Source organism: Heptranchias perlo, chromosome 34 (genome assembly GCF_035084215.1).
Source record: "Heptranchias perlo isolate sHepPer1 chromosome 34, sHepPer1.hap1, whole genome shotgun sequence".
NCBI lineage: Eukaryota > Metazoa > Chordata > Chondrichthyes > Hexanchiformes > Hexanchidae > Heptranchias > Heptranchias perlo.
In genome coordinates, this window is record NC_090358.1 from 6,081,556 (window position 1) to 6,100,841 (window position 19,286).

The following is a 19,286-nucleotide window of genomic DNA, read 5'->3' on the forward strand; positions in this document are numbered from 1 at the left end:
ACCAACATAAACGGATGACCCGTAGAAAGTTTACGCACTGCATGAATAATAAAGCAAATTGTGTCACAAAACGCTAGGCTGATCCAGTGACTGAATGCAGTTTTTCTGCTCTGAGGTACGTATTACCAGGGGGGCCCCCCTGCACTGCCAGAAGCATCTGAGAGTGCAGCAACCAACCCTTATAGAAGCAGAGCCATGCAGATAGTAATCTGCTCCCCTGTGCAGCTCTAACCTTGTTGCATTTTGCAACAGTTGCCCTCCTCGCACACACAGCTCCCAGACACGTTAGTAGAGATGATTACGATGGTTACATCGAAGGATAAATTCACCAATCTCGTGTTCTGGGGGAACTGCTCTTGAAGCGGGCACAGGCCGTTGAATTGTTGTTACTGTGCTGTAGCCTTATCTCTATCCTGGGCAGCTCCCTATTGGCACGAAGGTGAAATGCCCAGTTTGCCCTGTTGTCTCCAACCTCTCTCCATCGCAACCTCTCTCCATCGCAACCTCTCCAGTAATATAACCACTATGCTACCACACCCATGGTCATAATTTCTTCCTATTGATGATTCTCCCTCAAAATGGTTTGCCTGTAAAAGTCTAGAAATAAATCCCCCGATTAATCGGTACGTGGACCATTCGGTGTGGAACTGAGCCAAACCAGGTCAGGTGGTCCCAGAACCAATCCCCAATTTGTGCTGAGTTAATGGGCCTCAGTGTCCTCGGTCTAAACTGATTTTTCTCTTCCCGGTTACTAACCAGTGATTCCTGTTGGAATTTGCACATGTATGGAGGTCAGGTAAGGACAAGATCTGACTCGAATGCGATGCCCTCTACAGTCAAATAGTTTGTTGACTATCGCTGTCTGGGCTCATGCATGAGATAGAGGGGGAGGGCTTCAGGCAGCAGTGGAACTGTACCCCAGCGAGAGTCAGTGCCTTGAGGAAAGCATGGGGGGGGGCAAGTGCGGAGAAAAACGGTCAGGCAGAAAGTGGAAATAAACGGAAACGACCGTACCTTAAACGTGAAGTTAAATGGAGGATCGAGATCCCCGTTTGCCTCCAGCTCATCCACTGATTTCAAGTCGTAGCGTTCGAGACTGGAATCCCTGTCACAACAAATATCAAATCATCAAATGTGCAAGCTGAAACCCTTCTCGGAACGGAGGAAGAATTGCAATGTACCCAGAAAAGTGTGAGAATCGAGAAGCGGGGTCAATTATTCAATAATTCGAAGAGGGATGAAGTGATTGAACATCGCAGAGGCGTCACCCTCAATATCAAATACAGCTCATTGGGCCCACTCCCTCCACCAATCAAAGACAGCTTTATTGGGCCCTTGTTCTTACCTGGACTTTTCTCAGTTGACTTTTTAACATCCAGTATTTTAAGGTTTCCACTAAAACATGAAATCCAGACTGAACTGAACCCGACTTTTCGATGAACCTCAGTGTCGATAGCAGGGAGCGGAATATCACTGAAATAAACGTGCCCCCACCCCATACAGGCTGAGTGTTGAGGCCACACAGTTGTTTCAGTAATTTGCTGCAATTTTTATATAATATTTTTGATTTTATATTATTATTTATAGTTAATTAGCAAAGCATACTGCAATCAGGGAAGTAGAGTTGATAGGGGTTTCTCTGCAGTACAGGCTGAGCTGCTGAGAGGTGCAATGCTGAGGTGTGACAGCATCACCACTGGCAGGAGAATGTAATTACACCGTGACAAGTTTACATAGGCAAATTCCATTAAAAATGTGGACATGGGAATTTACAATGGAAAAAGCTGACATAAAAGTGCAACAAAAACGTCACAACAGGAAATACATTTTGGAGTACAGAAAGTGTGCATAATCGTAAGATTTTAAAAATATTATAGACTTGCCTGAGTTTAGGACCACAACTTGCATTTATATAGTGCCTTTAACGTAGAGAAAATGTCCCAAGGTACTTCACAGAAACGTAATCAGACAAAAATCGATGCCAAGCCAAAGATTAGGAGGGGTGACTAAAAGGTTGGTTTTAAGGAAGGCCTTAAAGCAGGAGAGGGAAGTGGCGATGCAGAGAGGTTTAGGGAAACAATTCCGCAGCTTATGGCCTACAATGCTGACTGTAGCTAAGCAGCGAATTGAGGGTGATCTGTTAGACAGGTAGACCTGTCCTATTAGTATTCAGAGTGAAGATAAAGTACAGTAGGTGAAACCTGCGGTGTACCTTGTGAGGAGGAGATCTGCTTCATATCGCACGGGGACGTACAGACGATAGGTGTTGTCATAAAGAGTTTCCTCTGCTTCTTCACTGTCACTGAATGAGATAAATATGTACATTTGTGTCAGGCTCAGGTAAGACTTTCTCTGCCCTCCCCAGCTCCGGCAATGTGTTTTAACCTCAAAACTCAGAAGAGCATCCCTACTCCACCTGTGTGATATTGCAGCTTCCCATAGCAACCATCCTTGTGGCCTCTTTGAGCGCGTCTGTCAAGTTAGTGGCAATTAAAAAAAAAACTTGCATTTATATAGCGCCTTTCACAACCTCAGGACGTCCCAAAGCGCTTTACAGCCAATGAAGTGTTTTTGAAGTGTAGTCTCTGTTGTAATGTAGGAAATGCAGCAGCCAATTTGCGCACAGCAAGATCCCACAAACAGCAATGTGATAATGACCAAATAATCTGTTTTTTAATGTTATTGGTTGAGGGGTAAATATTGGCCAGGACACCGGGGAGAACTCCCCTGCTCGTAGTGTTGAATTGGAAACCAGTTGCTGGGTGTAGAGCCTCTGCCTGCTTGGAACTGAGTTATTTTACACAGGACTGTTATATCTAGAAATTACCGTTAGCGGATGAATCTTTAACGCTTTTGTAAGACATTCCTGTGTCTGCTATTTTATCACAGCTGTTAACCCATTTATTTTAAACAGATTAACGCCTCTGCTAAAATAACAGACAGATGAACGTCACACGAATGTGTTAAGGACTTATCCACCAGTATCACTAACAGTAATTTCCAGTCTACACGGCTGGAAGAGAGAAGGAGCTTCCATCAAGTTATTGTTGGGAGGAAGGGGGGAGATTCCCTGAGGTGAAAGGAGACTGGTCCACATTGCCATGGCTCACTGGGCAGAGGCACATGATTGGACACAGTGCAGATCTGACTGTCTAAAGCTGCTATGTACGGACATACGAGAAATGACAGACAGGAGAAGACCTACTGGTCCATCCAGCCTGTCCCATACAGTTGTGATGCCGTGTGCATCTCAATAGAGACACTCCCCACCCACGCCATGTGACCTCCTGGGAGGGGCAAGAAAAAAACAAATAAAAATCCAGGTCAATTAGAGGGCCAATCTGGAAAATTCCTCTCCGACCCTCTTAGGCGATCAAAACTAGTCAAGGAGATCTCCCTAGATCATATATCACAGAAGAAAGACTAGGTAGCTGGGAATGCCTGACACTAATACAAAGTGCTGTAAAAAATAGAAATTTAAAAAGTGTCCATTCCAAAATTAACAAGCAATAAGATCAAACTGTTGTATTTTTCAGCAATGTCTCCTCTCACTTCAAAAGGGCAGATTCCTGAGCGACTGACTGGGGAAAAGTACCAAGTACCAAGGCCTAGGGAAAGGTTCAGCCAGGGCCCCCACTCTTGATCAGTCTCCAATGGTCCATGTTGGAAAGGGGTGGGTGTGTAGATGTTGAGTGCACAGCTTGGCTGTGATGCCCCTCACCGTACCCCACCCCCAACACCCCCCCACCCACCTTCACCCCCCAACCCATCCCCACACACACCCCCACCCCCCACCTGCCCCCCAACCCCCAACACACACACATCCCCATCTCCCCAACCCCCCAACCACCCCCCACACCCCCCCAACACCCACCCCCACCCCCCACACCCAACCCCACACCCACCCCCCCCACACATCCCCCACACCCACCCCCCTACCCCTATCTCCCCCAAACCACCCTACCCTCCCCTCACCACCCACACCCAACCCCTCCACACCCATCTCCCCCACACACCCCCAAATCCCACACCCACCCCCCCATCACCCACACCCACCCCCATCACCCACACCCACCCCCCCATCACCCACACCCCACCCATCCCCCACACCCACCCCCCACCCCTACCCCCACCCATCCCCCACCCCCCCCACACCCACCCCCCACCCCTATCTCCCCCAAACCCCCCTACCCTCCCCCCACCACCCACACCCAAGCCCCCACACCCCACCAAATCCCTCACCTACCCCGACCACCCCCACCCCCCCATCACCCACCCCCACCCCCCATCACCCACCCACACACCCCCATCACCCACCCACACCCCCCCCATCACCCACCCCCACCCCCCCCATCACCCACACCCACCCCCATCACCCACCACCCACCCCCCCAACACCCAAACCCACCCCCACCCATCCCCCACACCCACCCCCCCACCCCTATCTCCCCCAAACCCCCCTACCCTCCCCCCACCACCCACACCCAAGCCCCCACACCCCACCAAATCCCTCACCTACCCCGACCACCCCCACCCCCCCATCACCCACCCCACCCCCCCCATCACCCACCCACACCCCCCCATCACCCACCCCCACCCCCCCATCACCCACCCCCACCCCCCCCATCACCCACACCCACCCCCATCACCCACCACCCACCCCCCAACACCCACACCCACCCCCATCACCCACCACCCACCCCCCCAACACCCAAACCCACCCCCCACCCATCCCCCACACCCACCCCCCACCCCTACCCCCACCCATCCCCCACACCCACCCCCCACCCCTATCTCCCCCAAACCCCCCTACCCTCCCCCCACCACCCACACCCAAGCCCCCACACCCCACCAAATCCCTCACCTACCCCGACCACCCCCACCCCCCCATCACCCACCCCCCCCCCCCCCATCACCCACCCCCACCCCCCCATCACCCACACCCACCCCCCATCACCCATCACCCACACCCACCCATCACCCACACCCACCCACCCCCCCCCCCCCCACCATTTGCTGTCAAGGATCACAAATAGAAAATGACCACTTGTGCGGGGAACGGAAGAGCTGGAAACAGTTGAGGAGCTATCTGAGGGAGGAGGGACATCAACTGCCAAAAGAATTAAATTGCCAAACAAATCGAGGGGAATAAGTGAAGAATGAGAGTGTATCAATCACCTGCTGGCAGTCAGGGCTATCTCCACATTGTCCAGGAAGATGGAACGGCTGAACTCAAACTCCAGTCGAAAAGCCACCTGAGGAGATCAGAAACACATCAGCACCTTGCCAAAAATAGAGCCAGCCGGTAGCAGTGATTCAATGAACCGGCCCATAAGGGAACAAAGAAAGAACACTGGCACATCAATCTGGTGTGAGCAGAAACAACACAGGGAAGACAAAGGGATCCAACTTTTCCACATTCTTTTCACTGGGTCATAAATCTTCCCTCGCCACAGATTCCAAAAAGTCACTTTTTTTTTCATTTTTTGGAACGATCGGGTTGAATCATTAACTTTAAAGCCCAGAAACAGTTCATGACAGCAGCACAGCTGAAGCCTATAACGGTGTAAGAGAAAGAACAGCCTCGTGTAACTAAGGTTTCCACTGCTGGTTTGACTAGGTTCTGGCACTCATTACAGTTCCCATTGCCACGCAGTTACATTCTTAGCCTCTGATCATTTGAAATTAAATCCAGAAAAAAAAAATGACAGGGATTTGTTCTTGCAGCTGACTTTGTCATTCCTGAGTAGGCCCAAACCAATATTAATGGAAAATTCTGGTAACTGCATATGTCTGCAAGACCCCAATCATCTCATGGAGATTGACATTACATATACACCCACTGTTAAATAAACTTATATATAAATCTATATCTGTCTTTTCCTTTTTGTATAATCCAATTTTGTTCCCTCTCTCGAAGGCATTGACCTTTACTACTCTTTCAGTCCGTGTTCAAGACTTCCACCTCAGTAATATCGCCCGTCTCTGTCCCTCATTCATGCCTTCGTCACCTCCGGATTCAACTTTTCCAAAAACCCCTTCTGCCCCCCGAACTCCATTCTACACAAACTCCAACTCAACCAGAACTCTGCCACCTGCTTCATATGCCACACGGGGTGTTCCTCACCCATCTCCCTGCTTCTTGCTGATCTTCCAAGACTCCCCGTCGCTCAGCTTCACTGAATTCAAAATCTTCGTTCTTGTCTACAAACCCTCGCTCCACTCCATCTCTGCAATCCTCTCTAGCCCTATGCCTCCGCTTTTGACCTCTGCTCTTCAGTCTCTGGTCTACCATCGATGGCCGAGCATTCAGCCATTATGGCCATATGCTCTGGAACTCTCCCCAAATCTCTCTGCCTTGCTACACCTCTCGCACCGCATAGACCAGGGATTGAACCTGGGGCCTCCCTGGTCTCTATGGCATATACATTTTCCTGTAGTGCATTTACCCACTAAAGCCATCACAGAGAGGGAGGAGGGAAAGAGCTGACTTTATATTGTATTTCATGGTGTTTTGTGAAATGCTTTGAGTCGTAGAATCAGAATTTTACAACACACAAGGAAGCTTCTTATGCTGTTTCTGATTGGGCATTCCATGTCTTAACAAGTCTGTGTAAAAAGAATTCTCCTAAGAAGTTTGCAGATGATACAAAAATTGGCCGTGTGGTTGATAGTGAGGAGGAAAGCTGTAGACTGCAGGAAGATATCAATGGACTGGTCAGGTGGGCAGAAAAGTGGCAAATGGAATTCAATCCGGAGAAGTGTGAGGTAATTCATTTGGGGAGGGCAAACAAGGCAAGGGGGTACACAATAAATGGGAGGATACTGAGAGGTGTAAAGGAAGTGAGGGACCTTGGAGTGCATGTCCACAGATCCCTGAAGGTAGCAGGACAGGTAGATAAGGTGATTAAGAAGGCATATGGAATACTTTCCTTTATTAGCTGAGGCATAAAATGTAAGAGCAGGGAGGTTATGCTGGAATTGTATAAAACATTGGTTAGGCCACAGCTTGAGTACTGTGTACAGTTCTGGTCACCACATTACAGGAAGGATGTGATTGCACTAGAGAGGGTACAGAGGAGATTTACGAGGATGTTGCCAGGACTGGAGAATTTTAGCTATGAGGAAAGATTGGGTAGGCTGGGGTTGTTCTCTTTGGAACAGAGGAGGCTGAGGGGTGATTTAATTGAGGTGTACAAAATTATGAGGGACCTAGATAGAGTGGATAGGAAGGACCTATTTCCCTTAGCAGAGAGGTCAATAACCAGGGGGAATAGATTTAAAGTAACTGGTAGAAGGATTAGAGGGGAGTTGAGGAAAGATTTTTTCACCCAGAGGGTGGTGGGGGTCTGGAACTCACTGCCTGAGAGGATGGTAGAGGCAGAAACCCTCAACTCATTTAAAAAGTACCTGGATGTGCACCTGAAGTACCGTGATCTACAGGGCTACGGATCAAGTCTGGAAAGTGGGATTAGGCTGGGTGGTTTATTTTCGGTCGGCGCGGACACAACGGGCCGAATGGCCTCCTACCCTGCCATAAATTTTCTATGATTCTATGATATGGTGATGATTTTAAATTGATGCTCTCTGGTTACCAACTCACCGACCAGTGGGAATAGTTTTTACCGATTTACCTTATCAAAACTTCTCATCATTTTCATTAACTCCATCAGATCTTCTCTCAACCTTCTTCATTGTAATGAAAAGAACCCCAGTTTCTCCTCATAACTAAAACCTCATTTCACTGGTATCATCTTAGCAAATCTCTATTTGAAAAATTTATACTCGGGATACGGGTGTCACTGACAAGGCCGGCATTTATTGCCCATCCCTAGTTGCCCTGAGAAGGTGGTGGTGGGCCTCCTTCTCAAACCGCTGATAGCGGTTTGATACAACTGTGTGGCTTGCTTGGCCACTTCAGAGGGCAGTTAAGAGTCAACCACCCTTTCCATGGCCTTGACATCCCTCCTAAAGTAAGGAGCCCAAAACTGGACACAATATTCTAACTGTGGCCTACCCACTGATTTGTATAGGTTTATCAGTACCTCTTTGCGTTTGTACTCTGTGCCTCTGTTTATAAAACCCGGGATCCCATATTCTTTGATTCCAGGTGTGGATTACAACTAACGGGAGGAGGAGGCTCTGTAAACATCCCCATCCTCAATGATGGCAGAGTCCAGCACGTGAGTGCAAAAGACAAGGCTGAAGCGTTTGCAACCATCTTCAGCCAGAAGTGCCGAGTGGATGATCCATCTCGGCCTCCTCCCGATATCCCCACCATCACAGAAGCCAGTCTTCAGCCAATTCGATTCACTCCACGTGATATCAAGAAATGGCTGAGTGCACTAGATATAGCAAAGGCTATGGGCCCCAACAACATCCCGGCTGTAGTGCTGAAGACTTGTGCTCCGGAACTAGCTGCGCCTCTAGCCAAGCTGTTCCAGCACAGCGACAACACTGGCATCTACCCGACAATGTGGAAAATTGCCCAGGTATGTCCTGTCCACAAAAAGCAGGACAAATCCAATCCGGCCAATTACCGCCCCATCAGTTTACTCTCAATCATCAGCAAAGTGATGGAAGGTGTCGTCGACAGTGCTATCAAGCGGCACTTACTCACCAATAACCTGCTCACCGATGCTCAGTTTGGGTTTCGCCAGAACCACTCGGCTCCAGATCTCATTACAGCCTTGGTCCAAACATGGACAAAGAGCTGAATTCCAGAGGTGAGGTGAGAGTAACTGCCCTTGACATCAAGGCAGCATTTGACCGAGTGTGGCACCAAGGAGCCCTAGTAAAATTGAAGTCAATGGGAATCAGGGGGAAAACTCCCCAGTGGCTGGAGTCATACCTAGCACAAAGGAAGATGATAGTGGTTGTTGGAGGCCAATCATCTCAGCCCCAGAACATTGCTGCAGGAGTTCCTCAGGGCAGTGTCCTAGGCCCAACCATCTTCAGCTGCTTAATCAATGACCTTCCCTCCATCATAAGGTCAGAAATGGGGATGTTTGCTGATGATTGCACAGTGTTCAGTTCCATTCACAACCCCTCAGATAATGAAGCAGTCCCTGCCCGCTTGCAGCAAGACCTGGACAACATCCAGGCTTGGGCTGATAAGTGGCAAGTAACATTCGCACCAGACAAGTGCCAGGCAATGACCATCTCCAACAAGAGAGAATCTAATCACCTCCCCTTGACGTTCAATGGCATTACCATCGCCGAATCCCCAATCATCAACATCCTGGGGGTCACCATTGACCAGAAACCTAACTGGACCAGCCTTATAAATACTGTGGCTACAAGGGCAGGTCAGAGGCTGGGTATTCTGCGGCGAGTGACTCACCTCCTGACTCCCCAAAGCCTTTCCACCATCTACAAGGCACAAGTCAGGAGTGTGATGGAATACTCTCCACTTGCCTGGATGAGTGCAGCTCCAACAACACTCAAGAAGCTCAACACCATCTAAGATAAAGCAGCCCGTTTGATTGGCACCCCATCCACCACCCTAAACATTCACTCCCTTCACCACCGGCGCACTATGGCTGCAGTGTGTACCATCCATAGGATGCACTGCAGCAACTCGCCAAGGCTTCTTCGACAGCACTTCCCATACCCACGACCTCTACCACCTAGAAGGACAAGGGCAGCAGGCACATGGGAACAACACCACCTGCATGTTCCCCTCCAAGTCACACACCATGCCGACTTGGAAATATATCGCCGTTCCTTCATCGTCGCTGGGTCAAAATCCTGGAACTTCCTTCCTAACAGCACTGTGGGAGAACCTTCACCACACGGACTGCAGCGGTTCAAGAAGGCGGCTCACCACCACCTCCACAAGGGCAATTAGGGATGGGCAATAAATGCTGGCCTCACCAGCGACACCCACATCCCATGAACGAATATAAAAAAAAAATTATTGCCCAGCTTTTGAAATAGGCTTTTCTTACCTTGTACTGGGACCTGAACACTGGATAAGCGACTGTGCACACTTTGCTGTTGCGCCATTTTTCCAAATTGTTGCAATCAATTTTCACATCGGTATCATCCTGTAACAAGAGAGGGACAATTAGGGACCGGCAAGGAATAGAGATGGGGGGTGGGTAATTAAAAATACCGTCCGCCCAGTGTGACTGTACCATACCGTGCTAGGACCTGAATCTGTGTCTGTGATGTACAATGCACCACATGGCCAACCTTCCACACACCAGCTGTGGTGTTACAGTGAGGAGAGAAAGAGACAAAAGGGAGCCACCTACACGCATGGAGGGGGTGCCAATCAAATCACCCAGTGCCTCATGTGTAGCCAGCTGAAGAGCAGCACTGGTAATGGGTGGTGAACAGGTCATTTGTCTGCCTGATGAGAGACGACTGAACAAAAATGGGACCCGAGAGAGAAAAAAAATGAACATAGAAATCACGGCAAGGTGACTAAAATAAATTAAATTATGACAAATGTTAATTTTAGAACGTTCTTTGTTCCAAAATAACTGCACCGTCAGGTCCTTACAGACCACAATGGCCCCAGGTTCAATCCCCAGTCTGTGCTGCTCCAGAAAAAGGAATGAACACCTTCATTTGTAAAATAGCTGCAGTGCCATCATTAACTTCATTTCACTATTACTTTGCGGCCTATTGTCCAACTCCAATATGATGCGGTGATTGGGTGAGATGGGGTAGGTTGGGAGGAGGCATGGACCAGTTGGGCCGAATGGCCTGTTTCCATGCTGCAAGTGCCATGTAATTCTATGACTCCGTCCTTTAAGACCTGAAGTCGGTCCACAACTGAATGTTGGCCACAACATCCTGGTCTTTCTGCCGAGTGCACCATCCCAGTGCAAACGATGCACGCCACAACCAGAGGGTGGTGCTTATGCACACACGTTGAAAACAACTGCTGCATCGAACAGTGCAACCGTCAACCACGCCCTCCAAATCCACCACCCCTATAAAACAATTCTGAGACCAATCCACAAGGCATGGGCTTGCATTACTCAGCACTTGGCAGGGGCATTATATTAGTTAGGATTCATTCCATGTGGTTAAGTTGTTTTCCTTCTCCCCGATTTTAAATGTTCATAAAATCGACCTATTTATAGGAGAACTTTCTTGTCAGGGAAGGGGAGGGCAGAGGGTAGGTGGGGGAGGGGGGAGTGGAAGGGGAGGGGGAGGGGAGGGAGGTGAGGGGGAGGGGAGGGAGGTGAGAGGGGGACCGTAGCATCTACAGTAGGGTACAGCCAACTATGAGTTACTGATCACTTTGGGTTAACATCCAGCAATGAACAATCAATGTGACTTATCAACATAAGACGTTGGGTCTGCATGAGGAGGTCCCCCTGTTGGGTGAAAGAGTTTTAAAAAAAATGTTGTATTGAAGACCAAAGAGGAGAGCTAAATATTTTTGTGGTGTAACTGCTCCCCGACAGTAGCCCCCTCGGTTAAAAAGCAAATCATTCCTTCAAGACCGAACTGACTTAGTTCAGGAATGAGTCACTAAGCCCGTGTGAGGTCTGTAAATTGCATCTGTGTTCAGATTTTTAGCTCCACTCTTTTTCTTTTTATTGCAATTGTTCTTTGATTGCAACACGCTAGCAAACATTACATGGTGTAAGCTACATGCTACATCTTGGTAGTAAGTGAGCTTTACTGAGCGGCTGGGGTTGTGGGCGATTCCCTGTAGTGAGGGGACGATGGTGTTTACTGCTGTATCAGGGCCTGATCTCGGAGGGCTTTGCTTGTTGCCACTAGGTCTATGACAGTCACCCTGTTCAGGTATGGTGGTGGAGTGTGTTCCAGGTGCTGGATGTGGGTGCCGCTGCAGCCAAGACAACCAACCACTGGCAGTAGGCCAGGAACAGGCACCAGATTTTGAAAACTTTCTCCTCAGGGAGTTTTGTTTTAATTTTAAGTTTTTTGTTCTATTCCCCCCTCCCTTCTCCTCCCCCCACTTCTCGCTTCTCTAACTCCCCTTGGTTCGAGTACTATACCCTAATCAACAGTAGCAAGCAGATGAACTACTCGTAGGCCTCTGCCGAAGCCTCTCCTGATTTGGTTGCTAGGCGATGCACAAGATTAAGCCAAAGAGAGAGATAATACAGTACAAAAATAAATAAAAATGGAGGTTAAAAGGGCTCAGCCTATCCTTTTATATGTTTCTGTACATGAAGGGTTTTATGGGTCTTTACAGTGTTGAACATTAATTCGAGAAATTACTGATGCTCCCACTTAGGTGATCTCAACTGGATTATAGAGAGAAAGCAATCTGCCGGGGTTCCTGTCTCTGACTACTGTGTAGTGACCCACGCTGGAGAGTGCGTGGAGATTGGGTGAGGAGAGGATTGGTCATGGTTCTGATGTCCTCCATAATTGAAAGTCTGTGATTGTTAAGGTGACAGCTGTGGCTCAGCGGGTAGCACTCTTACCTCTGAGTCAAGTCCCACTCCAGAGACTTGAGCACATAATTCTAGGCTGACGCTCCACTGTAGTACTGAAGGAGTGCTGCACTATTGGCACTGCCGTCTTTCGGATGAGATGTTAAACCGAGGCACCGTCTGCCCTCTCATGGTGGATGTAAAAGATCCTGTGGCACAATTCGAAGAAGAGCAGGAGAGTTCTCCCTGGTGTGCTGGCCAATATTTATCCCTCAACCAACATCACCAAAACAGATTATGTAGTCATTATCACATGTTTGTGGGACCTTGCTGTGTGCAAATTGGCTGCCGCGTTTCCTACATTACAACAGTGACTACACTTCAAAAGTACTTCATTGGCTGTAAAGTGCTTTGGGATGTCCTGAGGTTGTGAAAGGCGCTATATAAATACAAGTCTTTCTTTCTTCCTTTCTAACTCTCGCCACCCAGACTCAGGCCACTTGAACGAGGTACCTGGAGGATGGTGGGATGGGCAGAACTGCACAACCTAGAGCGAGGGAAGGAGGGAACTGGCAAATAAAATTCAGACTGCGTACCTTCTGTGTGAGAGTTGCAAACTGCAGGTTTCTGGAGAAGGTGACATTGAGGATGGTGCTGTACGCATTTTCCCGCTTATTCTCCAGCCAGGCGTCCACAGAGATTCTTCTCCTTGTGTTTTCAACAGTGAAGGGAAATTGGCTGAAAGAAAGCGAAGACATTGGTCGTTTGGCCAACAGATCACATCGCCGATGTTTTATGATATTCTCAGGTGAACTATTTCACACTGCAATACATTTCCGCCAACACTGGCCAATGCCTGACTTGTGCTGACAGCTTTCAGAATCCCAGATGTTAATAAAGCCTCATTCTTTGCTGACCTCCTCTATAATTGGCAGCCGAGGCAACAGTTCGGATCAGCTGGTTTCTCCACCGTTCCCCCAATTTAAAAGGAACAGCAGACACTACGGTAAAGTCTTATACAGAAGTGGCGGTGGCTCTCTGGGTGAATGCACCACCTGCTACTCTCCCAGGTGCAATCCCTGGTCTGTGTCAAGTTAGCTGATCACAGCCTGGGTGATGCCAGCGGGGCTAGAGTTAGCCTCCCTGTCCCTCGGCTCGGGAGGGAACAACATCAGCCAGGGTTCCCATTCCTGAACACTATTCAGTGACTTGTGCTATGCATACATGTAGGCATCAGGTGAGCACAGGATCAGCTGTGATGCTCCCCCACAGTTGAATAGCCTACTGATGCTCATTGTCTGGCCACTTGGCTGAAGTACCAGAGCCAACTGGACCGAGCAGAAGTCAACGCCTTTAGCAGGGGAGGGGAGGGGAGGGGCGAAAACTGAACCTACAAGGGCTCCCATGAGAGCTGCCATATTGGAAACTCATGATTTGGCCCATTATCTTATTAAAAGAAGTAGAACTCCTCCATCATCTCGATTAGACCTGTAACCAACTACTCACCTGGACCCATGAACATCGGTACGAGCTCGCAGCACCAGGTCGGGCACACAATGTTCGTCTTCTCCACAGTCGCTCCAGAAGCCAAGCTGCATTGGAACCAAAAAGAAACTGTAAAGCAGATGTTTCTCGATATATCCATGATGCGCTTACCTATTAGAGTGGAGCAGCTCACTCAGAACAAGTCCGCAGTGCTCAAGTACCTCCTGGCAATCAATGTCTAAAGGGCACTGATTCACCACGGAACGGTTCCATTGATAAGGCTATTCAATCATGAAGTGCCTCACAGTGAAGCCCCATCCTGCTCTCCGCTGATGTCCAACAGGAGTCACTGAACAGCAGCTGGGAGGTGGGAACATGGGGCTTGAGTTTTCCTTATCCCGGATGCAGTGAAGTTGATCGTAATTCCCTCACTGCTACCCATGGGAATTCCATTGGTGTCCCTGGCCAACGTTCCAATGTCAAAACACAAATTAACCAGTTCAACTCAGCACTGTTGCTGGGAAGTTGCAGCGGAAAACGGCTGCCAGGTGTGCGCATTTAACAAGAGCCGCTGTACACCACGTACAATGCGGAGCACTTTGAGACATTTCAGAGGTGTTGAAGTGCTATATAAATCCATATATTACGTACCAGCTAAGATCAGCTAACTCAGCGCAAACTGGGATCAGATCTGGGATTTTCCTAGTCTGCTGGCGCTGTGCCACACCACACACTGCTTATAAATACTGAGCTATCAGGGGAGTGATTAAAGAACACATAGACTGCAGAATTCATGGCAGACATAAATCAAAATGCGGGAAGTGGGGGAAAATGCAAAGCTGGATATCTGCCTCAGTGGATGAAATCAGCCCAAAGCCAAAATCTTTCAGCCTGAAACTCTTTGGACTCGAGAACCTGAACCCCTCGATCAGCCAATAGTCGGATTTCTGGGGTATTTTGGAGACTGCTCAAGCCCGGATGGGGGGGAACCACCCGCCTCAAGGCTGAGGCGATGGCTCTGAATAGCTTCCTGCGTTAAGAGACAATCCATCTTCTCTTCTGCAAGCGAGAGACAGAGACACGCGTTGCAATTTTGTGGTGGGATAAATGTTTAGGGTTAAACCATTAATGGAGACCAAGACTGATTTCCCTTACAGTGCGCATCACGCATACTAATGAGTTTTATGCTGAGCTGTAGTCCTGTATTACCAAGTCATGGCGACCGCCCTTTTAGACTTTATCGCTCACGACCTAAAGGTTTCTCAGCTCCGTGGCCCGTCTGAAGTCTGCGAGCTGCCAAAAGCAGAGCATCCGTGTTGAATTTATTGCATGCCATGAGGTTTAATTCATTCTGAGTGTCAGAGCTCGTGCGTGCATTAATTATGCAATAAAGTTTATTAGTCATTTAAAAAAAAAATTACTCTCAGGATGTGGGTGTCGCTGGCAAGGCCAGCATTTATTACCCATCCCCACTACAAACAAGTGGCTTGTGAGGCCACTTCAGAGGCCCACGTTAGTGTGGGACTGGAGCCACATATAGGCCCAGAGCAGGGTAAGGACGGCGAGTTTCCTTCCCTAAAGGACACGAGTGAACCAGTTGGGTTTTGATGTCATTCTGTCTGACACCAGCTTTTTATTTCCAGATTTCTTTTTAAAACTGAATTCAAATTCTCAAACTACCAGGGTGGGATTGTGAACTCACGTTTGCTGGGTTATTAATCCAGGCCCAGTGGATTAGTAGTCCACTAACATAACCACTACACCACCACACCCCAGTTTTAGAGTAAGGCGTCTATGTGCAGCAGCATGTATTTGTGGCAATCTCCTCTGTTTGGTACTTTTAGAGAAATAATAACATGTTCTGCCCCACATCTGACACTGGTGGTCCATGCTACAGAGCAGCGATTTGTGCCCGTGCCAGTGTGCTGGCGAAGAGAGTGCGTTCATGCTGACAACTAAAGCATAATTACAGTTTCCTTTTAGTGACTGTGTGACTGTAAAGTGCAGGCCTCACCCCTAAAAGTACAGAAACACAAGTATCATAAGTGGCCATTATATAACCTACCGTGGTTTTGGCTGAGGTTGGCCAATCATCATCCAGAACTGGGCCATATTCTGGGTCCATGAGGCCAAAGTCCAATATAAACCCAATGGGTCTCACGTAATCCATGGTATCCTGGAGGAAAAAAATAGTTGACAGGGAGATTTGGATATGCACAAGAAACACGAGAGATAGCAAAGGATAAGAAGGGCTGAGTTTAGCAGAGGCGGAGATAGAATGAAAGAAAGAACTTAGGGTTATATAATGATTGGTCACATCCTCAGGGCATCCCAAAGCACTTCATCACCAATTCATTATTTTCAATGAGCAGACACTGTAGTTATGTCCATTTTCATGAATGAGCAGTTACTCTGTTTATGGCGGTGTTGGTTGAGGGAAGAATGTTGGCCAGGACACCGGGAGAACTCCCTGCTCCTCTTCGGATAGTGCCAGAGGGATCTTTTACACCTACCTGAACAGCGAGTCAGGGCCTCAGTTTAACGTCTCATCTGAAAGCCGGCACCTCTAGCACTCACCCTGTACTGCACCGAAGTGTCAGCCTAGATCTGAGCAGGAGGCTGTGTTGCATATAATAATGTGACAATACAATGAATACTGTTCAGTACATTCCTCCATGCAAGCCCTGTGTATTTACTGACACCGTTGGGAGCTGTATCTCCACCTTCCTACAGTTCTGAATGGTCCAGTGGTGAGGCTGGGTCAAGGGTGGTATAAATGGCTGCTTTACTCATCTCCTATCATTGAGAAACCAAGGTAAAGGGACAAGGTCCATAGTGCGGAACACCACCAAGGTTGAAAAAAGGAAACCAGAAGACCCAGGTCAGTCAGGTTGAAGTGATTAAGGAGGTGAGGAATCTCATAGTTATTAGATCTTGAGAAAGAATGGGTTGAAGTAGGAGATAGCGTAACAAGTCTTGATTTCAACACAACGAGGATACAGGGAGAAGGAAGAAGGTGTAGGACAGTTGAGGAGGAACAACTGACAGGCCAATGCCTGGTACTTACTAGAACGTGGAAATTGAATTGATCGCATGTCTCTAATTCAGGTTCCACACTGATGTTACTGTGGACGTACTTCTCAAAGTTGTCGTCAAAGAGTGCTCTGGGAGTGTATCTGCGCTCGTCGATGGAGACGTTGTACCTTATGACTGAATAAAAATCAGAATAATTTCTCCAATTTCAAACGCAACCCGTTGACCACAGGTATTGTTTTGCTCAGCTTTCCGAGCGACATGCTGGGATCTAGATATACAGGATTGGGAAATCACAGGTGTCATTTTAACCGTTAATTACCCTTAAAGTGTAAACTGCAAGGAGAGGCTAAGAAAGTCAGTTGATTGTGGAGGAGTGGGGAGCAGGTGAGGAGGGGCAACTGGGTCATTCAGTGGGTCAGCATGTATACTTTCATCTCTGTGACACGGGTTCAAATCAGTTCAGACAAAGGCAGGAAACAAACTCTCTCAGTTTACTGTAAAAACTCTATATAGAATTAGTTTAGGTGATTACAATCCAATTCCTAGAAGACGTAGACCACAAGTCAAAACAGTGCCCATTTTGCCTATTACTTGGCACTAAGTTGGCAAGTTAACTCAGAGAAGTCCACAAGAGTGATTAGTGTGGAAAATGGAAAATGTCACTCTGGTACAATAGAGAGTTCTCTTCTGAAGTTAAAGTTAAGGCACATTGATAGGGAGAAAGGGGGAAAGAGAGGAAGAAAGAAAGAACGAACAAACTTGTATTTATACAATGCTTTTCATGACCCTCAGGATATCCTAAAGTGTTTCACAGCCAATGAAGTACTTTTGATGTGTGGTCACTGTTGTAATATATGGAAATGCAGCTTTTAATTTGCGCACAAGGTCCCACAAACAGCAATGACATAAATAATCTGGTTTTTTTTAAAAGTGATGTTGGTTGAAGTATAATTGTTGGCCAGAAGACCGGGGGAAGAGAACTCTTTGAAAAAAGAGCCATAGGATCCGTTACATCCACCTGAAAGGACAGACGGGGCCTCCGTTTAACATTTCATCCAAAAGACAGCACAGTGCTCCACTGGGAGTGTCCAGCGTAGGTTATCTGCTCAAGTCTCTGTAGTGGGGATTCAAACCCACAACCTTCTGACTCAGAAGTGAGAGTGCTACCACTGAGCCACAGCTGGTACCTAGTAAGATTTAATCTGCATCTAACTGTGCTGTATGTGATCTAGGAGTGCCTGAAATGAGAAAGTGTGTCATTCTCAGCCCTAACATCTTCACATGTCTTTTGAATTTTATCAAAAAAAAAGTTAGCTACCAGCCTACTTTGTTGTACTGTGGTGAAGTGGGAACCATCACAGAAACCGACGCAACAGGAAGTTCAGTTGTCGTGTTCAAAAAGGGAAATAAACAGATTTCCGATTCAGCAAAATCAGAGGTATAAAGGTTTATTGCCAAGCCAGGAGGGAGGTGAGTCAATGAGCCCCCTGTAGAATAACCCGAAAACCAGTGTGAGCTTAGTGGGATCAATGGTCTTTCCTCTTTGAACCATTTTGTACTGTTTTGACCACCACAACAAAGCTGGGAGGTGTGGTATGCTCTGTTATTGAGAATCCCATCTGAAGGGCCAAGACTCATAGTGTGGGACACCACCAAGATTCAAGAAGAGTAGAAAAGGCGGCGAGGTTAATTAACATAAGAAATAGGAGCAGGAGTAGGCCATCCGGCCCCTCGAGCCTGCTCCGCCATTCAATAAGATCATGGCTGATCTTCTACCTCAACTTTACTTTCCTGCCCTATCCCTCGATTTCCATAGTGTCCAAAAATCTATCGATCTCAGTCTTGAATATTCTCAATGACTGAGCATCCACAGCCCTCTGGGGTAGAGAATTCCAAAGATTCACAACCCTGAGTGAAGAAATTTTTCCTCATCTCGGTCCTAAATGGCCGACCCCTTACCTTGAGACTATGAATTAGAAGATGACAAGCTTTATTCGTCTGTAAATTTCAGGCGGGAAGGAAGACTGAGGGAGGTGAGGAGAGGCACCACCTCTGGGAAAGAATTTGATAGAGTAGGAGACAGTGAGATGAATCTTGATATGAACACAGTGAGGAAAGGCAAAGAAGGAAGATTGTTCAGGATGGCATATGTGGAGTGTAAGGACAGATCAAGAAATGAGAGGAGAGTTTAGATCATTAATGGTTCGGAGAATGTGCTGGCCTATGTCTCTCCCATCTGTCCTAATTTCTCATTTTGAAGAGCTATGAAATTTAATTTGATTGAGGTTATAAGATGATGAAGGGAATAGATTGTGTTCGAGTTTCAATTAAATAGGTTAGGGAGGACCAGTGGTCACAATTTTAAGGCCAGGTCCAGGTTAGATGTCAGGAGGT

At 47.7% G+C, this 19,286-nt stretch overlaps 1 protein-coding gene across 1 annotated transcript in view; it reads right to left on the reverse strand.

Moving 5' to 3' along the window:
• The window catches only part of LOC137301577 (integrin alpha-11-like), a 104,449-nt gene that overhangs the window by 20,278 nt on the left and 64,885 nt on the right, over window positions 1-19,286 (reverse strand). The window contains exons 17-24 of the mRNA XM_067971131.1: window positions 16,924-17,066; window positions 15,922-16,032; window positions 13,878-13,963; window positions 12,968-13,109; window positions 9,951-10,049; window positions 5,179-5,255; window positions 2,213-2,302; window positions 1,015-1,105 (exon numbers count right to left, since the gene is read on the reverse strand). Of these exons, the coding sequence (XP_067827232.1) occupies window positions 1,015-1,105; window positions 2,213-2,302; window positions 5,179-5,255; window positions 9,951-10,049; window positions 12,968-13,109; window positions 13,878-13,963; window positions 15,922-16,032; window positions 16,924-17,066 (839 nt within the window). The remainder of the gene's footprint in view (window positions 1-1,014; window positions 1,106-2,212; window positions 2,303-5,178; window positions 5,256-9,950; window positions 10,050-12,967; window positions 13,110-13,877; window positions 13,964-15,921; window positions 16,033-16,923; window positions 17,067-19,286) is intronic.